General features: G+C 39.3%; 1 protein-coding gene across 1 annotated transcript in view; it reads left to right on the top strand.

Moving 5' to 3' along the window:
- The window catches only part of slc27a6 (solute carrier family 27 member 6), a 56,611-nt gene that overhangs the window by 9,037 nt on the left and 29,858 nt on the right, over positions 1–17,716 (top strand). The window contains exons 2-4 of the mRNA XM_077542758.1: positions 1,274–1,483; positions 8,588–8,746; positions 16,914–17,038. Coding sequence (XP_077398884.1) covers positions 1,274–1,483; positions 8,588–8,746; positions 16,914–17,038 — 494 coding nt within the window. The remainder of the gene's footprint in view (positions 1–1,273; positions 1,484–8,587; positions 8,747–16,913; positions 17,039–17,716) is intronic.

The following is a 17,716-nucleotide window of genomic DNA, read 5'->3' on the forward strand; positions in this document are numbered from 1 at the left end:
AAAGAGGTGGCTTAAAACAATGGTAGTTATTAAAAAAACGTCCGCAGGTGGCAGCAGAGTATAAGACTACGTTCACACTGCAGGCAAATGCGACCCAGATCAGATTTTTTTGCCCAAATGCGACCTGTATTTGTATTTTTTTATGTCAGTCTGAATGGCTCAATTCTGATTTTTTCATATCCGACCTGGGTCACTTTCATATGTGGTCCTAGATTGGATACGTATCCAAATTTTTGCAATGCGACCGCAATCTGAACAGCCAGGTCACATATATCTGACCTCGACGTCATCAAAAGTCTTTCTCATGTTTACATACGAACTGTAAGCTAACATGCCACCTTACACCAAACGCAAAAGTCCGGCACCAAAAGTTTGTCACAGAGATGTGAAAAACGCAGCCACTTTGGTTTTTGCTGCTGATGGTAGCCCAACACTCGCAAAAACACATTTATAATTTTTTTAAATGCAAGAGCAGGGTTGTCAAATTCAAGTCCTTGAGGGCCCGAGACCTGCATGTTTTAGAGATTTCCCACGTTCAACACACCTGATTCATATTTAAGCTCATCAGCAAGCTCTGCAGGAGCCTGATAATGGTCCTGATCATTGAATCAGTGTGTTAGAGTAGAGAAACCTCGAAAACATGCAGGACTCAGGCCCTCGAGGACCAGACTTCAACACCTGTGTGCTAGAGCATACAGCAGGTTTTGATGCAGCTTCTGACCTGAAGGTCGCTTAAAGCAATGGTAGTTATAACAAAAAACGGCCAGCAGGTGGTAGCAGAGAATAAGAGATCAGGCATGTTGCAACAAGCTATTTTCCCCAGTGTTTTCAACAGGTTTGTGAATAATGAAGGGGGTTGTTTAAGTAAGGTAAGGTAAATTCTACTGATTGTCACACCCAACTAAGTGGGGGCGAAATTCGTTCTCCGCATTTAAGTAAAAATGGCTGGGAGTGAATGAGTTAATAATGCAAAGACAGTATCCAATTAACAGCATTATATGTGCCACATGTAATTACGTCATCATTATTATGGTATTATGTAGCACTATACTTGTCTGACCTGTGCAGGAACAGGATACGTTTTATCAAGATGGATTAACTAAAATCAGTTGTATGAACCGAAAGGCGATCATCAAAGAGTCTACAGTGGAACCTCGTTTTGAAAAATTGATTCAGTTCACGGAGCAAATGTATTCTTGAACCAAGGTTCAACTGTAATCATGTTTCGTTTTTGTTTTTTCAATAAATTGTGACATATGTTTCCTTCTCTCAGATTTAGTAGAGTGTCTTGATGGTATCCTAAGCAACCTACTGGAGCACAACATTCAGGTGTGGGCAATGAAGAGCCATTTTGAAGGCACAAAGGTGGAGTCCGTGTTGGATCACATAGACGCTGCGACTGACAAACCTTTACCAGCAATTTTACGTGCCACCACCTCTCTCAAATCCCCTACCCTCTACATCTTCACCTCTGGAACTACTGGTGAGTATCACCTGCTCTGTTAGGTGGTCAAAGCACGGGGACATCTGTTAGGTCACACACAATCTCTGCATGGATGATAGTCGATATCACATTTATTCCCATAGGAAACAATAACTAGAACTAGAAAAATTCCCGCAGAAATTTTGAATGGGACTGATGACTCTTTGGTAATGAGCTGAACAGTTTAAAATTTAAACGACTGGAATCGGTCAAGAAATGTGGAAGTTAACCATAATCTAAAAATATGTCACTGTCACTTTAAGAGCGCACACACATTTTTGACTTGGAGCCGTCACGCGCCCCACATTCCACTGAGATTGCATGAGAGAAGCACCCCTTGAACAAAAGCCTATCACGACTTAACGGTTGAAGATACAGATTCAAGAAATGGCTCGTTAGAACGGCAAGGGTTTGGGGAACACGAGCATGTTCTCATTTTCTTAATCGGATAAAAAATGACCAAATGAGAGCAGGTTGAAAACTTATGATTTATCAGAAATGGAGAGAGGAAGGCGCCTGAAATTAACATGGCAGAGATAGGCGAGTTGGTCCGACTTGGAAAATAAAGGTACTAAATGACACCTTGGCCAAATGAGTTAGTTTGTCTGAAAGAAGACACTCGTGACTACAAAATGTGAGAATTTGACGTCTAGTGAGCAAAGATTGTGGCCATGGTGACGAGTTGAAGTGAAACTTTTGCAAATAGAAGTAGACTTTTCTTTTTTCCCGCCACTCTAAAGTTAATTGGTCAACAGAGTGCGGTAGAAGCCTAATTCACTCACTGTCTTTGAACCCGCACTGAGGGGAGAGCTTTCATTCCTTAACTCTTTCACTGCCACTGACGTTTAAAGACGTCAAGTAAAAACCTACGGATGACTGCCAATGACGTCAAAAGACGTCATCCAATGATTTTATTTTATTTTTTTTGAAACGGGTAGAGGAAACCCTTCCGCATGTCTCGTGAAAGTTTCCAGTCTGTCTGTTGTGCCAAATGACTATTTTTGGCCCCGAGAGGGCAGCGATGACTCTCTTTTGACAAGATCAGGTGGGCGTCAGTATAGGCGGAGCTAGAGCGTCGAGCAGGAGATGAGAATGGAAGACAAAGGAAAAATGGCGGCCGGTCGCGAGGAGCTCACGGCCGAGACGTTTTTTTCAAAGACCAAAAGCATCGCTGAAAGAGCACATTGTTGACGACGATGATCATCATCGATGATGAAGATGAGGGTGGTGACTCCGTGGTTGAGAAGCATTGACGCGGCAGTAGAAGACGTTAGATGGAGCTAGATGGAGGAGGGAACGGGCAATGGCGAGCATTTGCAAGCAGCTCTACACTTACAAGACGAAAGGCATCGACCAACGCTAAAATAGTACATTGATGACGACGATGATCATCCTCGATGATGATGAAGGTGAATCCGAGCTTGACGGCGAAATTGGAACCGCTGACGCGGCGGCTATGACGGTGTCGTAACGCGGAACACAACCGAGCACGCACAGGCGGACGTTCAATCGGACGACGGAGAGTGCCCCGAGTCCAATGCATATTCATCGGAGGAAGTGTGTACAGTCTGCTACTTGCTTTTTATTCCCCGGAAAAAAAGGCCGTCAAGAAAGTGTAACGTTTGCACACAAAACGGACCAATGTGAACGTGAAAGTAAACTGTTGTGCGAGTCCTGGCGTCTCCTTGCACGCAGGAGAGCGTTACAAAAGGAAAAACTGTATTTGAAACATCCACATAATTGTAAGTAGTACCACAGTTGCACACATTTGTAAATAGTTTGCGAAATTGTTTTGTCAAATTGTTACACTGTTGAATGGAAATAAACGTATTTTGCAATCAAAAAACACTTTTTCATTGTTGGTGAAAGCGTTTTACAGAAGTAAAGCACTATTTAGGTGTTTGTGGCATCATACATGGACAAAAAGAAGTGTACAATTCACTAGAGTGCATGAAATAACATCGTTTCACAAAAAGCTCTTTTTCTCCGTTTTTTGTTTCAAAAGAGAGAATTTCGGTGAAAGTAACCATTTTCTATTGTTGATTACTGAAGAACGGAATAAGGTAGAAACAAACTTTTTTTTTTCTGATGAAAGCTGAGAGTCCAATCTTTCATTTGGTAGTATGTGTGTTTCCATAGTCCAAACACAACATTTTCTGTGGACCTTGAAAGATCACTCAAAATACTTAAATCGGCTGGCAGTGGGGACAACCCGTTTCTGAAAACGTCTGGCAGTGAAAGAGTTAAAAAAGATTTCGACACTGAGCTAAAGATGGGAAAAATTCCTACAAAATGAGCTAAAATTCGTATCGGTCGGATAACGTATGCGCGCGCAGCGTGTCTTGGAAAAAGGTGCTTTAGGTGTGTGATTTTGTCTTTCCATTTCCCATTCATTCCTATGGCACTTTTTGGGGTAGTTTTTGGGGTATTGCGTCGCCATGGTAAGTGGGAATTCCTAGAAAAATAATGCCGCACCGAGTCCGATCGAGCCGCATCGTTTGATACCTCATTTGTCCCGGTGTGATCTACGGTACGGGCTGCATTTAAGCGGGTAAATCGGTGGAAGATTAAAAAATAAAAATAAAAATAATAAACCCCTTTTCTAGGAATAGTAATATGTGCTCCTTGCTACGCAAGCAAGCAGCAGCTGCTACGCTCAGCAGTCCCATAATTAATCTGTTCCTGGGTCAAATTGTCTCCGTCATCAACCTTTATTAACAGTGCAGGTAATACGTTAGTTGTCCTGATCAGATGACATGATTGAAAATTGGGACCAATCACATAATTTTGTAGTTAATTGGTATTGGCTTTTGCTTACACGTTGGCCAGTCAGGTCCAGCTGAAACATACAAAGAGCTACCAGGTTGGCAAAAGGAACCCATTTAAACGATGTACCAATTTTTTTTAATTTTGCTTTGATTTGTGAGAAAAAATCAAATATGAGTGCTGTATGGTGGGAGTGAACTCAACTCACTTTGCAATAAGCAGCAGTTTGGAAGATAGTGAGCATTTCCACCCCCCTTAAATTTCACTGTCAAAGTAAACTTAAAACCAAGGGAATTACATATTTAAATTATGCGTATTTAAAACAACCACATAGCTATAACAAACAAAGCAAAATACCATAGACAGGTTATAGCGTTAATGTTGGCATGTTATAACCTTGGCTGCACATAAGCGGTGCGCAAGTGCGCATGCGTACTAAAAATAGTCCTATGCGCACGAGATTTGTTTGTGCCAGTGCTCATTTGTGTTCCAAAGAATCTTGCAACTCGCAGGCCAGCCAGTCGAGAAGTTGAAGTCAAGTCAGTCAGCAGCTACAACAATTGCTTCCTAGGGCTAACTTTAGAATAAAAGACTATTAAGACATTGATGTCTATATGTACAGTATTACTTGTAAGGCTTTTATTCTGAAGTTAGCATTGTGAAACGTTGCATATTGTCAACAATTGCTATGACGGCGATAGCTTGACTTTGCTGGACTTTGCCTAACCTCTCAACGCTAATAACGGCGTGGCGGCGTCAGTGGCGGAACGCAGGGACATTGTGTACGAGTGTACGTTTACCTTACGGTCTTGTTATGTAACGGCTTCAATGGTCCATCAATATATGCCATTACGTGAAAGAGTCAATGAAAAGATTTTGGTGCATGTCCACCGCCGATAGTGGATGAACACGCTTGTGGAAAGGGCCTCAACTTCCAAAGACCTCCGTCCGCAAACACACTCCCACCCCCTCATCGACACAACAATTTGAGGGTATCCCAACCAGCCGTTACTCCTGGTTATTGAGTGAGCTTCCTGCGCCGCTAAGTCGTGGTGTAGCTTGTTCTGATTAGAAAAGAAAAAAAAAACTGGTGAAAAAAAAGACACATCAAAATGACACATCTCCACATATTAACATTAAATCACTATTTCATCAACATTCACACAATAGAAAAAATGTCTACTGAGTCCATATGTTTCGTCTATGGACTGTATGTACGCAGCACTTCCGCATTCGATGTCATAACTTAAGGCACCGAAACTTCCGATGTGGAGAGACTTTAGTGGAGCGCACTGTCGATGTGATGTAAAATTCTAAGCCTACTGTAAATCCTTAACCTACTCAAAAAAAAAGCAGAGGCCGCTCCTTGCTTTTAACTCTTTGACTGACAGACGTTTTCAGAAAAGGGATGCTGTGGTTGCCAGCCGATTTAAGCATTTTGACTGACAGAAAATTTTGTGTTTGGACTATGGAAACACACATACCGTACTACCAAATGAAAGATTGGACTCTCATCTTTCATCAGAAAAAAAGTTTGTTTCTACCTTATTCCGTTTTTCAGTAATCAACAATAGAAAATGGTTAGTTTCACCCAAATGCTCTGTTTTGAAACAAAATACGGAGAAATCAAGCTTTTTGTGAAACAATATTATTTCATGCACTCTAGTGAATTTGACACCTTTTTTTCCCATGAATGATGCCACAAACACCTAAACAGTGCTTTACTTCTGTAAAACACTACCACCAACAATGAAAAAGTGTTTTTTGATAGCAAAATACGTTTATTTACATTCAACAGTGTAACAATTTGACAAAACAATTTGGAAAACTATTTACAAATGTATGCAACCGTGGTACTATTTACAATTGTGTGGATGTTTCAAATACAGTTTTTCTTTTTGTAACACTCCCCTGCGTGCAATGGGACGCAGCAGGATTTGCACAACAGATTAGTTTCACTGCGATGGCTCCTCTCGTGCAGACGATACACTTTCTTGCCGGCCTTTTTTTCCGGGGAATAGCAAGTATATACTACAGTGTGTGTTTGGCCATGTTGCCATCAAGTCTACTCTCAGGATCATGATACGGTGACATTACGGTGGTGTTACGTCTGGCTTCCTTATGTCCTTCTGTTCCTATACCGGGTGGTAAGAGATGTTCTGATCCATCGTATCCACTCCATTCATGGTGGCATCGTAGTCCAGAACCAGTGTCTTCTCCGTGATCAGACTGTACCCACTCCTCCGATGAATATGCATTGGACTCGGGGCACTCTTCGTCGTCCGATTGAACGTCCGCCTGTGCAGAAGTGCTCGGTTGTGCTCCACGTTTTCCGGTGTTAGCATCGCTAGCCGTTGAGGCTTTATGACTTGATCATAGCCGCCGCGTCAACCTCGGAGTCACCATCATCATCATTGTCGTCATCAATGTGCTCTTTAGCATTGGTCGATGCTTTTCTTCTTTGAAAAAAATGCTCAAGCGTGAGCTGCTTGCAACCGGTCGCCATTATGGCTTCCTCAGCCATTGTCCCCTCAACACTCTAGCTCCGCCTCACGTCTTCTACTGACGCCTACCCAATCTTGTCCAAAGAGAGTCATCGCTGCCATCTAGGGGCCAAAAATAGGGATTATACTAACTAGATCTGCTTGATACTTTCAGCACAGCTGGCCAAGGCTTTCCTCCACTCCTTTCCAAAAAAAAACTTGGTGAACGTCTTTTAACGTCTTTGGCGCTCCTCCGTAGGATTTTACTAAACGTTATTTAACGTTTTTGGCAGTCAAAGAGTTAAAAATATGAATATCCTCGAAAAGTTGAATAATTCCCATAATTCAATTCAAAAAGTCAAACTTTTATAAATTATAGATTCAGAGCCCACAATTTAAGTGATATCAAGTATTTTGTTTATTTTTACATTATTTTGGCTTGCAGCTCATAAAACCCACGACAGGATTTTAAAAAATTGTGAAGAAATCACTATGTATACTTCTCTATGACGGTGACTTTATAAAGTGGCAAATTTGCGAGAAAAAAACTTGCTAATTTGTAACTTGCAAGTTGCAAATTTCCCACTTTATAAAGTGGCAAATTAAAAAAACTTAACTCAGGAGAAATACACTATAATGTAATGTGAGGATTCCTTGGTGGTTAATGGGACACTGTTTATAAAATGAAAAGGGAGGATGTAAACAAATTCATTATTCATTTTAACTTTACTCGTCATACATGGCACCTAGAGTGACAACACTTCCTGATCCCCTTATTAGCTCACTAACACTAAACAATCAGAAGCTAGCATACTTTAGTTAAATGCAAGCGAATGACAGAGAGCAACAGATTTGACACATCAACTTGGCTACTTGTACAAAATAATACCAAAATGTATGAATGAATAATAATTCTGGAAACATAAATGTACAAGTAAATATACATTTGAACAAATTAACTTAAATGCTTGATCCTCAGGGTGTGGCGTCTTTGTTACTAGCAGCACCCAACGCTTCAAAGTGCAAATGCATAACATAATATGGTTAATCTCTGATTAAGCAATTACTATCTCCTTAAGATTTTTTTCTCAGAATATTGCCCCCACCCTCTAAAAATATATATTTCTATGTGTTTATTTTCATTTTTTTTAGGCCTCCTGGAAGTCAGGTTCCGTCTAATGAAAATGAGCTACCCCTAACACTACTCACTCTACTGCGGAACTAATGCTTAGTATGACTTTTGTTGCCATGATGACTGGGGCGGAGCAAGCAGGCTGAACGAGGCAAGCAGCTCCTACTTGCTTAAATGAAGCCTGGAATGTGGGGGGGAAAAGCAAGTGCCCGTAAAAACAAATAAACACATTTTAAGTTGTGGAGTCCTTACATAATAGACTTGACAGTTAGTGCATTAGTCCGTGTTTGTGGCACACCATGCAGACAGGCCAAATTCCTGCATCACATTTTGTTGCTAATCTTCAACGTATCTACATCCCAATCATGCGACTATTTATTAAAGGGAAAATAATTCACTCTTTCTTTCTTCAAAATTTTAAATAATGAAACTGGCATTTAAAGGGTTGACATCCTTAAAAACTATTAGATGTTTGGTGGTTTTGAGCAAGTCTGAAGCTGTTTAATTGATGTATGAAAAGACAACATTGCGTTAATGTTGTCAAAAGGTAGTAAATTTGGAGAGAGCACAAGGCTTAATTTATGCCACGCATGAAATTATACACTGGCACATACTGTACTTACTTTTGGTTAACATCAACTCAAACGGCATCATTGTTGCTGCTGAATTTTCTATTTTTCTGTATAGCAAAAGCCAGTCTGTGTTGTTGTTGTTTTTTCACAGGGCTTCCTAAAGCAGCAGTGATCACTCACCTCCAAAGCTTGAAGGCAGCAGGAGGATTCTGGGCATTTGGGGTGACAGAAAATGATGTGATGTATATCCCTCTGCCGCTTTATCACAGCGCAGCTTCACTGATTGGTATAGGGGGAACCATAGAGCTTGGTGAGTAAAATTGTTTCAAAAATACTCTCTTTTGAGGAGCTAAAGTGGATGAATGATTTAAGAATGGAAGAATGGATTCAAATGTCATTTGATAGCAGCCAAGACAATAAAACCCAATGATGTTCTTTATTGCCAAGTGCCGCTCCACATTTCGTTACTTCGCCAATGCCGCTGTTCCTTTGCAGATTAAATAGACAGGTTCTGAATTAGGATAAGCAAAAAAATAACCTTTCTCCCACTCTGGGTGAAAATGATATGTTTTGGCTCGTTTTTCCGCCATTTTAGTGCAAAGTGCTCTGTTGCGCTTCCCAGCTGGCTTCGGGCAGTAGGCGGGGTACACCCTGAACTGGTTGCCAGCCAATCGCAGGGCACACAGAGACAAACAACCATCCACACTCACAATCACACCTATGGACAATTTGGAGTGTTCAATTAACCTGCCACGCATGTCTTTGGAATGTGGGAGGAAACCGGAGTACCCGGAGGAAACCCACGCAAGCACGGGGAGAACATGCAAACTCCACCCAGCAGCCACCGTGCCACCATTTATATATATATATATATATATATATATATATATATATATATACACTTTTTGTAGTGTAATATGGTGCGCTGGGGCAGTTACAAAAAGTAATAATAAAAAATAAAAAAAGATAATAATAACACAAGCAAACTATCGCTCTCTCTCTCTATACCTCACCTAACCCTAACCCCCCCTGCGGTCCACTTGCGATCAGTCCGCGCGCTATCAATTGATCACGGTTAACTGGTTGGGCACTCCTGCTCTACATACAGTACATGTATAACTTATATGCTTAATGATGTTTACAGAGGACACGTGTATATTTTTTATTAAAGAATTATAACTGTAATTCAACAAAAGATGTCTGCCAAATCTAATATTGGGGTCTAAGGAACTGAGCGATAAAAGAAAATGGGGGTCTTCAAAGTAGTTTATACAGTAATCTGCTCGCAAAATGGGAGGAGTAAGATTGCCGACCTGTTGCTTCAACAGCTTGCATGGGCTATCGGCTATCCTGTAATATATACAGATCAGTGAGACGAACACAGGAGAAGTGACAATGGCAGGTGATTCAAGTACACCAACATCACGCAAAATCAGACTGGCGGTTGGCGCGCAGTCACGGGAGAATTGGAACATATGTCATTATACTACGACAATGTGTCATCATCGAGCTGCGACCACTATGTCATCACTGGAAGAGTATCCCGCATATGGTGTCCACATTGGAAGGTACACAGCAAATCGGTCAGTGTTAAATTTCCAGTGTTCGATCAAATATGCAGTAAGTAGTGCTATTTTAACACTGTTAGGATAAAAAGTTACACTGTCAGTGTAAATTCCCTTGAGTGTCGGGTTGGGTGTAACCTGAATAGCAGTACCTTGAGTGTTAAATTGACCACACCCTCATTTACGGTGAAGGAGAAACTTTCCAATTTTCCAGTGCGCTGTCGACATGTAAATAGAGACACATCCTGTTATTGCAGTTGGGGTGGCGTGGTTCAGTGGTTGAGAGGTCGCCTCCCGACTCTGAAAGCGTGGGTTAGACCCCAGGCCAATGTGACTATGTCAAAGTATCCTTTTTAAGGAGTCAAAACGCAATATAAATGAAGTACCATTTACTAGAGTAAAGTGTAGTTTGAGTTAAGTTTTTAACACTGACACAAGTGCAATACACTCACAAGTGTTTAAACACCAGAGTTAATTGTAGTTTGGCAGAATTAAATGTTTAACACTGACACTAGTGTAGAGTACTTCCAACACTATGCAGTGTTTACCAGTGTAGATTTTTAATTAACACTATACAGTGTTGGTGTAACACTGGTTAAATGTGAAAAACGTAACACTTTGAAAAGTGTCAGATTTACACTCATTAGTGTGGACACATATAAACACTTTTCTAGTGTGAGATTTAACACTGGCGATTTTGCTGTTTGCATTTTGAAATCTTTCCACTCTGGAGCCCGGTTCCAAAATGGATCGGTTTCAAGTTCCGAAGCTCCTGTCGACAAACTTCCCAAACTGTAAGAAACTTGTGTGGATACATTGAAACAGGCTTTTGTGTAGGCAGGGCCTATAATACACCCACACTAATTGACCCATCAAGACACACCTAGGTGAGACACAAGTGGCTGAGGGCACTGATTGGTCAACACACAAGGAAGGTGTTTACACATGACGAGAGAAGGAGAGAGAGACAAGGAACATATAACAAAACCCCAACCCCACAAAACCGAAACATGACAGCTAGGGTTCCAAGCAGGCTGTAGTGGGATGTTGCGATAACGACAATATTGAGACGTCATGATATTAAAATTGCCACAAACTCGTCATGTCACGATATTACAGGCAGCACATCTCTTAAAAAGGTGAGGTTGTATTCCATTTTTAGCTGATACTGTCCCTTCCATCCTTGCTTTGTTACAATCTACAATTCCCACTTAACAACAACGGTCTGTTTTCTTCCTGCCATCAGCCTTCTCTTACTATGGGCAACAGACTTGTAGAATGGGTCCAGTCATCCATACAGTATCATACTTGCAACTTTAAATAGTAAAAGCAGTTGCTTTGTAAACATGTATGGAACCCAGTGTCTAACTCTAATGACATTTGAAAATATAATAACTGCAGTGTGAAATTCAATGCTGTATTATCTAATCTAAAAGTATGCCAAATGCTGCATGGAATTGTAATTCAATTTTCCTGTATACACATGGCCCTTTGTACTAAGGTTTGTTTCAGGAAAGGACAGTTTTGCATGCCTTTATCTTGTCATGGTTGCATATAAAGTTGTGTTCAGAATAAAAGCATTGTGGTTAAAAAGTAAGTACAAGGCTGCTCAAAATTCTTATATTAGTTTTTATTTTCATGCGCATAAATGCATGTAGACTGCACCGCACATTCTATTCCAACACAAATTTTAGCGAAATTGAACAAAAGGGGATATTAGGCTGTTGTTGCTTTGATGCCTTTATTGTAAGGTTAAATGAAGCAGTTTACACCTACCGTTAAATTTTCTATCCTGCTTGTCATCATTAGTGTCACAGGTTAGCAGTAGCCTTTCCCAGCTAACTTTGGGCGTGGGGTGGCATACACCCTAGACTAGTGGCTAGCAGGACACATACCGTATGAACAAAGTAACATTCACGTATTACGCATATGGACAATTTAGTGTCTTCAATTAACCTAACATCAATGTGGAAAACTCACTAAAGCACATGAAGAACATGTTAGTCAGACGGGCTAACCACTTGATCAGCATGCTACTATTAACTTCACCCATCCAACACTACGTAGATCAAGTTTAAATGAATAATAAAAATAGTAGTCAAATAAAGGTGTCCGTGAGCGAGCCATTTGCACTTCCGCCTCATTGTTATGTAACATCACAAAACTTTAACTGGCCAATTGATTACTATTATTCTGGTTTTGGGCAGGGCACTGATATGATTGCGGTGTTGACAATTTTCCTGCTCCACGTCCATTTGTAAATAGTTGAAGTAAAACAAAAATAAACATAATGACGTGAAGTTAGTGGTTTGTACATGGCAAAACATCATCTGTGTTGTAATTGATGCACATTTCAAAGTAGCTATAATGTTAACAGGGTATGTAGCATTTTATGATGCTATCCATAAAATAATAATGTTTACAATCCAAGGTGTCATCATTCTTGTGGGGGCAGTTTGTTTATTTTAGTAACTTGTACACCTCCAAATATACTCAGGACTGTAAACTAGGGCGCTGTAGTTGTATTTTGTCTGCAATTGCATCCGCATTGCCTTGTTATTTGCTTTGTACGATAAATAATGTTAGGTTTACTGACTATGAGGAATGTTGTTAGCCGAGGGTATTAATAACATTTTAAACTATTCTTTAGCTTCTTTACTTTTCACTACAGCTACAGATACTTTAAAACTGGCAGTTTAAAAGCTATATACAGGGATGTGATTTTTCCGCTAATTCGCGGAATTCCGCTTTTTTTATCTCCAAAAATAAAAATTTAAAATTTCCTTTTTTTTTCTTCTTCTTTTTTTTCTTTTTTTTTTGTGTATGCACATGACTCCGACAGATAACATCTTCTGCTATAACAAAGACATTTGTGGTATGTTCTAATATGAGTTACTTTTCATTTGGTCATGATACAATTATTTGTTCATGAAATTTGAACTCTTCAACATTATTTATGTGTTAACTTAGTAATCACATTAGTTAGATATGATGATATTCTCAGTGATAGTTTTTAAAAGCAAAGGCAGTCCAATGTTTTTGAATGTGACTGACTTTGAGTTGACTAAAACTGCCATTTTATATGGGATAGTTCAATATACATTGAAAATTCATGCTGTTGTTTTGTCTATTTCTTTGTCATGTGAGTGCATTGAAAGTACTTAAAAACACGGAAAACCCATGAGCTCCGGCTAAATTTTCAGATAATTTCACTTTGGTCAAATCACATGCCTGTATATATTAAAAATGTGATAATAAATAATTGATATTTGACAATATGAAAACATATACATATATATATATATATATATATATAATTTATATATTTATTTATTTGCCATATTGCTCTACTCTGGGTTTGATCCTCATTTAATTGCCCCATAGAGGTAAATAAAGTTTCTGAATCTGAATCTAATATACACACCAAGTTTTACTGCCCATGGGCTTAGTGAAGATCCAGAGCCACTTTCCAGCAATGGGCAGTGTCTGGTTAAAGCACTAAAACAGTGCACTGTTAAAACACTACAGTATGTCAAAGTAAAAAGGGAAAAAGAGCCTGCATTGAGTTATTTTGGATGCGCAGAGTGCACATTGGTGATGCTGTGTTGAAAGTACTTTGACTAAATGATTACGTTGACAATACAGCTCAAAGCAAGAGCATTTTGCCTCTCATTTGGGTAACTGCTTTAGAGCTATCTACCAAACAAAAAAATTACATGTTCAGGGAGGGCAAAATACAGTTAAAAAAAAACACGTTACCCCTCCATGTAGGACAGAGATTGTTAGGGGTGCCACGGGAAACTATCCAATTTCACTTAATTTGACCCCAAAATATTCTTTATCAACTAAGAATATGTCTTTGTCAATATATCTATGCCAGAGACACATGGTAACAGGCAGACCAATTAAATGCTCTTTTGCTGAGTTGAAGAGAAGCTAAGAATAGCTACAACCGTAAAGCTTCCGGGGATTGGCAAAATCCGCAGATTAGCCGAAGCATTATTTAAACATCAGTGGTTAAAATAGTCATGGTTTACTCAGTAAAGCATGACTTACCATAGTAATAACTACCACGGTAAACAGAAATCATATGTACATGTAAGAGTTTTCACACCCTTTCGTATATTGTATATTGTGCTAATATCCTGTTTTTGCGTATACAATACGACAGGCTATCTTTCTAAACTACTGCATTTATTTCAAGATTTAAAAACAAACCTAAGATCAGCCCTGCTCCATGCATTATCAGGCTGCATGTAGTGTTCTGTGCTGCTATTAGCCTGCGTGGATATCTTTGAACCCTCTTCTTTTGAAGATATGCGTTTGTACATGTGTTCATTCTCTTGTTGAAATATGCTTGCGTGGGTAATCTCTTGGATGCAGGAGAGAAAAGTTCAATGAACTTAAATGGTAGAGGTGAATGATCTGATAAACCTTGAACAGGTTGTTGTCCTCATATTTAATTGATTTCATCTGTGGGCAGAGGGTAGTAGAGACACTGTTATGTTAATATTTGGATTTCGTAAATTCTGTGCTTTCACTGTTGACTTGTGTAGTTGTTAAAGCCGCCCAGATATTACTATATTACCATGTCAGAATTTTATACAGTTGATGAAAACATTGTAGAGAACAGTTAAGCAGCTGAAAACCATCGATGAACTGTCTGACTCAATGTCATCTGACTTTTTCCAGAACTATTGCAAAAGGGTTAGGGATGTTAATGTAGGGATGTTGGATAGCATTTTTATTTTAGAGAACTATTAGTGTCAAAGTCACAGTTGTGCAGAAAATTTAATTATTCACAAAACGCTTGTTTTCTCCTTATTTTTTCTATTTTTGCTTGATGTCAATTAAATTACATATTTTCAAATGGTGATTACTAAAGAACGGAATAAGGTAGAAACATATATTTTTTTCTAATGAAAGAATGGAATCTAATCTTTCATAAGGTATCCACCATATTTATGTAGTATTAGCACACAATATTGTGTTTGCCTTGAAAGATGAATGAAAATGCTCGGAATCGGCTGGCACTGCCGGGGTTGTTTTTTGGATAATGTTTGGCAGTAAAAGAGTTAAGTCCATTCATTATCTACTTAGACATTTACAAATGTCTGTCATTCAAATAAGCTCCTCTCCTAGCAAATGGACCTCTCAGTGGTATCCGCCTCTCAATCCAGAGCTATCAGAATTTTAGAAAGAGATTACTTGTTGGACACTCCAGAAATACAAAATTCTGAGTTTGAACAACTTTAGTTAGTACCTCTTACGATGCTATGTTCACTTTGTGTAAATTGATGAAACATCACAGAGCTCCCAGTATGAGACCAAGCGTAAACTACCTACTAGAAAGAAGAGAAGGGACTTGGTCCCGAACCCAACCTTGTAAGAACTGTCTGTCATGTGCTGAAGATAAACCAATGTCTCGTTCAACAAGGTATTCCAAATATGTTTATAAACAAGAATTACGGTTATGAAAGGTGTACCCATTAGTGTTTTTAACAGGCCTAATATTTGGGTTTTTGCGTGTTTACATGGCCTTTCAAAACCCAAATATTACCAATATTCGGGTTTTAAAAGAGTTACTGACTGCCTGTAAATATACTCACTGTCTGTCAATCGCTCCTTCCTGACTTCCTCTCTGGCAACGCAATTATCCTTTTTCTTTTTCTCAATAAAAGCCATTACACTACATGTTTTAGACCAGGGCTCACCAATGTGGTGCCCGCAAGGACCACAAGAATAACTGATGGGCCTTTTCTAAAATTAGCTCACCAGTGATGGAATTAGTGATTTACTGGGAACATGTGGAAGTGATCATTTTAAAATGTTAACACTTGCAGAGATTCATACATAGAAAGTGTTACTCATTATCTGCTTCATACATTGCTAAATAATTGTTTACTAATATTTTCAGAAATCAGTAAGAGTCTTTATCATTTAATCAAAATTGTATCAAACACAATTTGAGCACATTTGAGCGCAAGTGGTGTTTACCTCCATTCACTCATCTCTGATATATACATTCCCGTGTTGCTATTCTTTCTTTTGAACAAAAATACAATTTCCTTACTAATAACAATCGGTAGCTTTGTATATAGATGTTAGTTTCTTCTGAATTATTGAGGGTTGATCTATTGCATAGGTCTCAAAATAGAGTCCTCGAGGCCCACTAGTCGGGCATGTTTTAGAATTTCTCTCCTCTAACACACCTGATTCAAAAGATCAGCTAATCAAAGCTGTGCAGATGCCTGATAACATTACTGATCAGGTGTGCTAGGAAGAAAACCTATAAAACATGCAGGACTGCACCCCTTGAGGACCGGAGTTTGCGACCTATGATCTAAAGCAAAAAGAAGACTCCTGTCAGGCATGATGGACAGAGTGAATAATGTTTAGGCAGCACAAGGAAAAGCACAAGTAAGCCTTCCACATCATGACAGACTTCTGGTGCTGTAAATTTTAGATGCTTAGGGATAAAAATATGTGTGGTCCAAATCGAAATCTGCGAGTATCTGGGGCCACAAAGTTTGAATGTGACATACAGAGGAGGCAAATTTGGTCCAGAAAGTTAAAACCCTGTCACAGTTTCGCTTTAGCCCCATGTGCTAGCTAGCTAGCTCCCTAGCAGGTAAACAAGCACCATACCCTAGGGACCTAGCTAGCTAGTATCAATGGCTCAAGCCACACTTTAGCAGGGTTTTTACTTTCTGGACCAAATTTGCCTCCTCTGTATATCACATTCAAACTTTGTGGCCCCAGATACTTGCAGATTTCTATTTGGACCACACACATTTGTATCCCTCAGCTGGACCTGGATTTGCCACCTCTGGTGATATAAACGGGAATTGATTACTGTATAGCAATTTTATTTTTTGTCATATTGAATTTAATGTTATTGATTCATCATAGGTGCAACATGTGTTCTAAAGAAGAAGTTCTCAGCTTCCCAATTCTGGAATGACTGTCGAAAACATAATGCAACCGTTTTCCAATATATTGGTGAACTGTGCAGATACCTCTGCAACCAGCCAAAGGTAACACTGTTTCTGTTGTTAAACTCTGTGTTGATAAATATAGATTGGCATTGTCTATTTTAGGGGCATCTGCATTTTCAGTGAAAATTGACATTTTTGTCTCAAGAAAGTCTTTCTGACAACAAGCAACAATTCTCAGTGTTTCTTGTGCTCTCCAGTCCAATGCCCATCTTCCATCTTCAATAAGACAATGCTCCATGACGTCGCAACTATTGCCATATAATTGCAAGGATATTGCTGTTGTCATGTCACAATATCAAAATCAAATCAAACAATTTATATACAGCATATCTGTTCAAAAATATTAAATTTGTGCAGTTCTAGCACTCTCTGGCGGGTAGTTTATTAGTGCAATTTAATTTAAATTTGGGATATTTTGGCCACTATGACTTTTCGCCCGCTTCAGCCTAACACAGCATTGTGAACTACATAGACCATGCATGGTATTTTGTGCCACTAAGCCAATAGGAGCTCTTGACATGTGACGTGACATGACATGGACAAGTGTATTTCTTGGTCACTACTGTTATGTACAAAAACACAATATTGTGCTCCCCCCAACCCCCCCCCAACATTTTTTTTTTTTTTTTTACAATATCATTAGTTTTACAGTATTGTAAGCTTTTTATATCTCCAACCTCCCCACAATATCGTGAGAATTATCATATTGTAAGGTTC

Source organism: Vanacampus margaritifer, chromosome 14 (assembly GCF_051991255.1).
Source record: "Vanacampus margaritifer isolate UIUO_Vmar chromosome 14, RoL_Vmar_1.0, whole genome shotgun sequence".
In the NCBI taxonomy this organism is placed as follows: Eukaryota; Metazoa; Chordata; class Actinopteri; order Syngnathiformes; family Syngnathidae; genus Vanacampus; species Vanacampus margaritifer.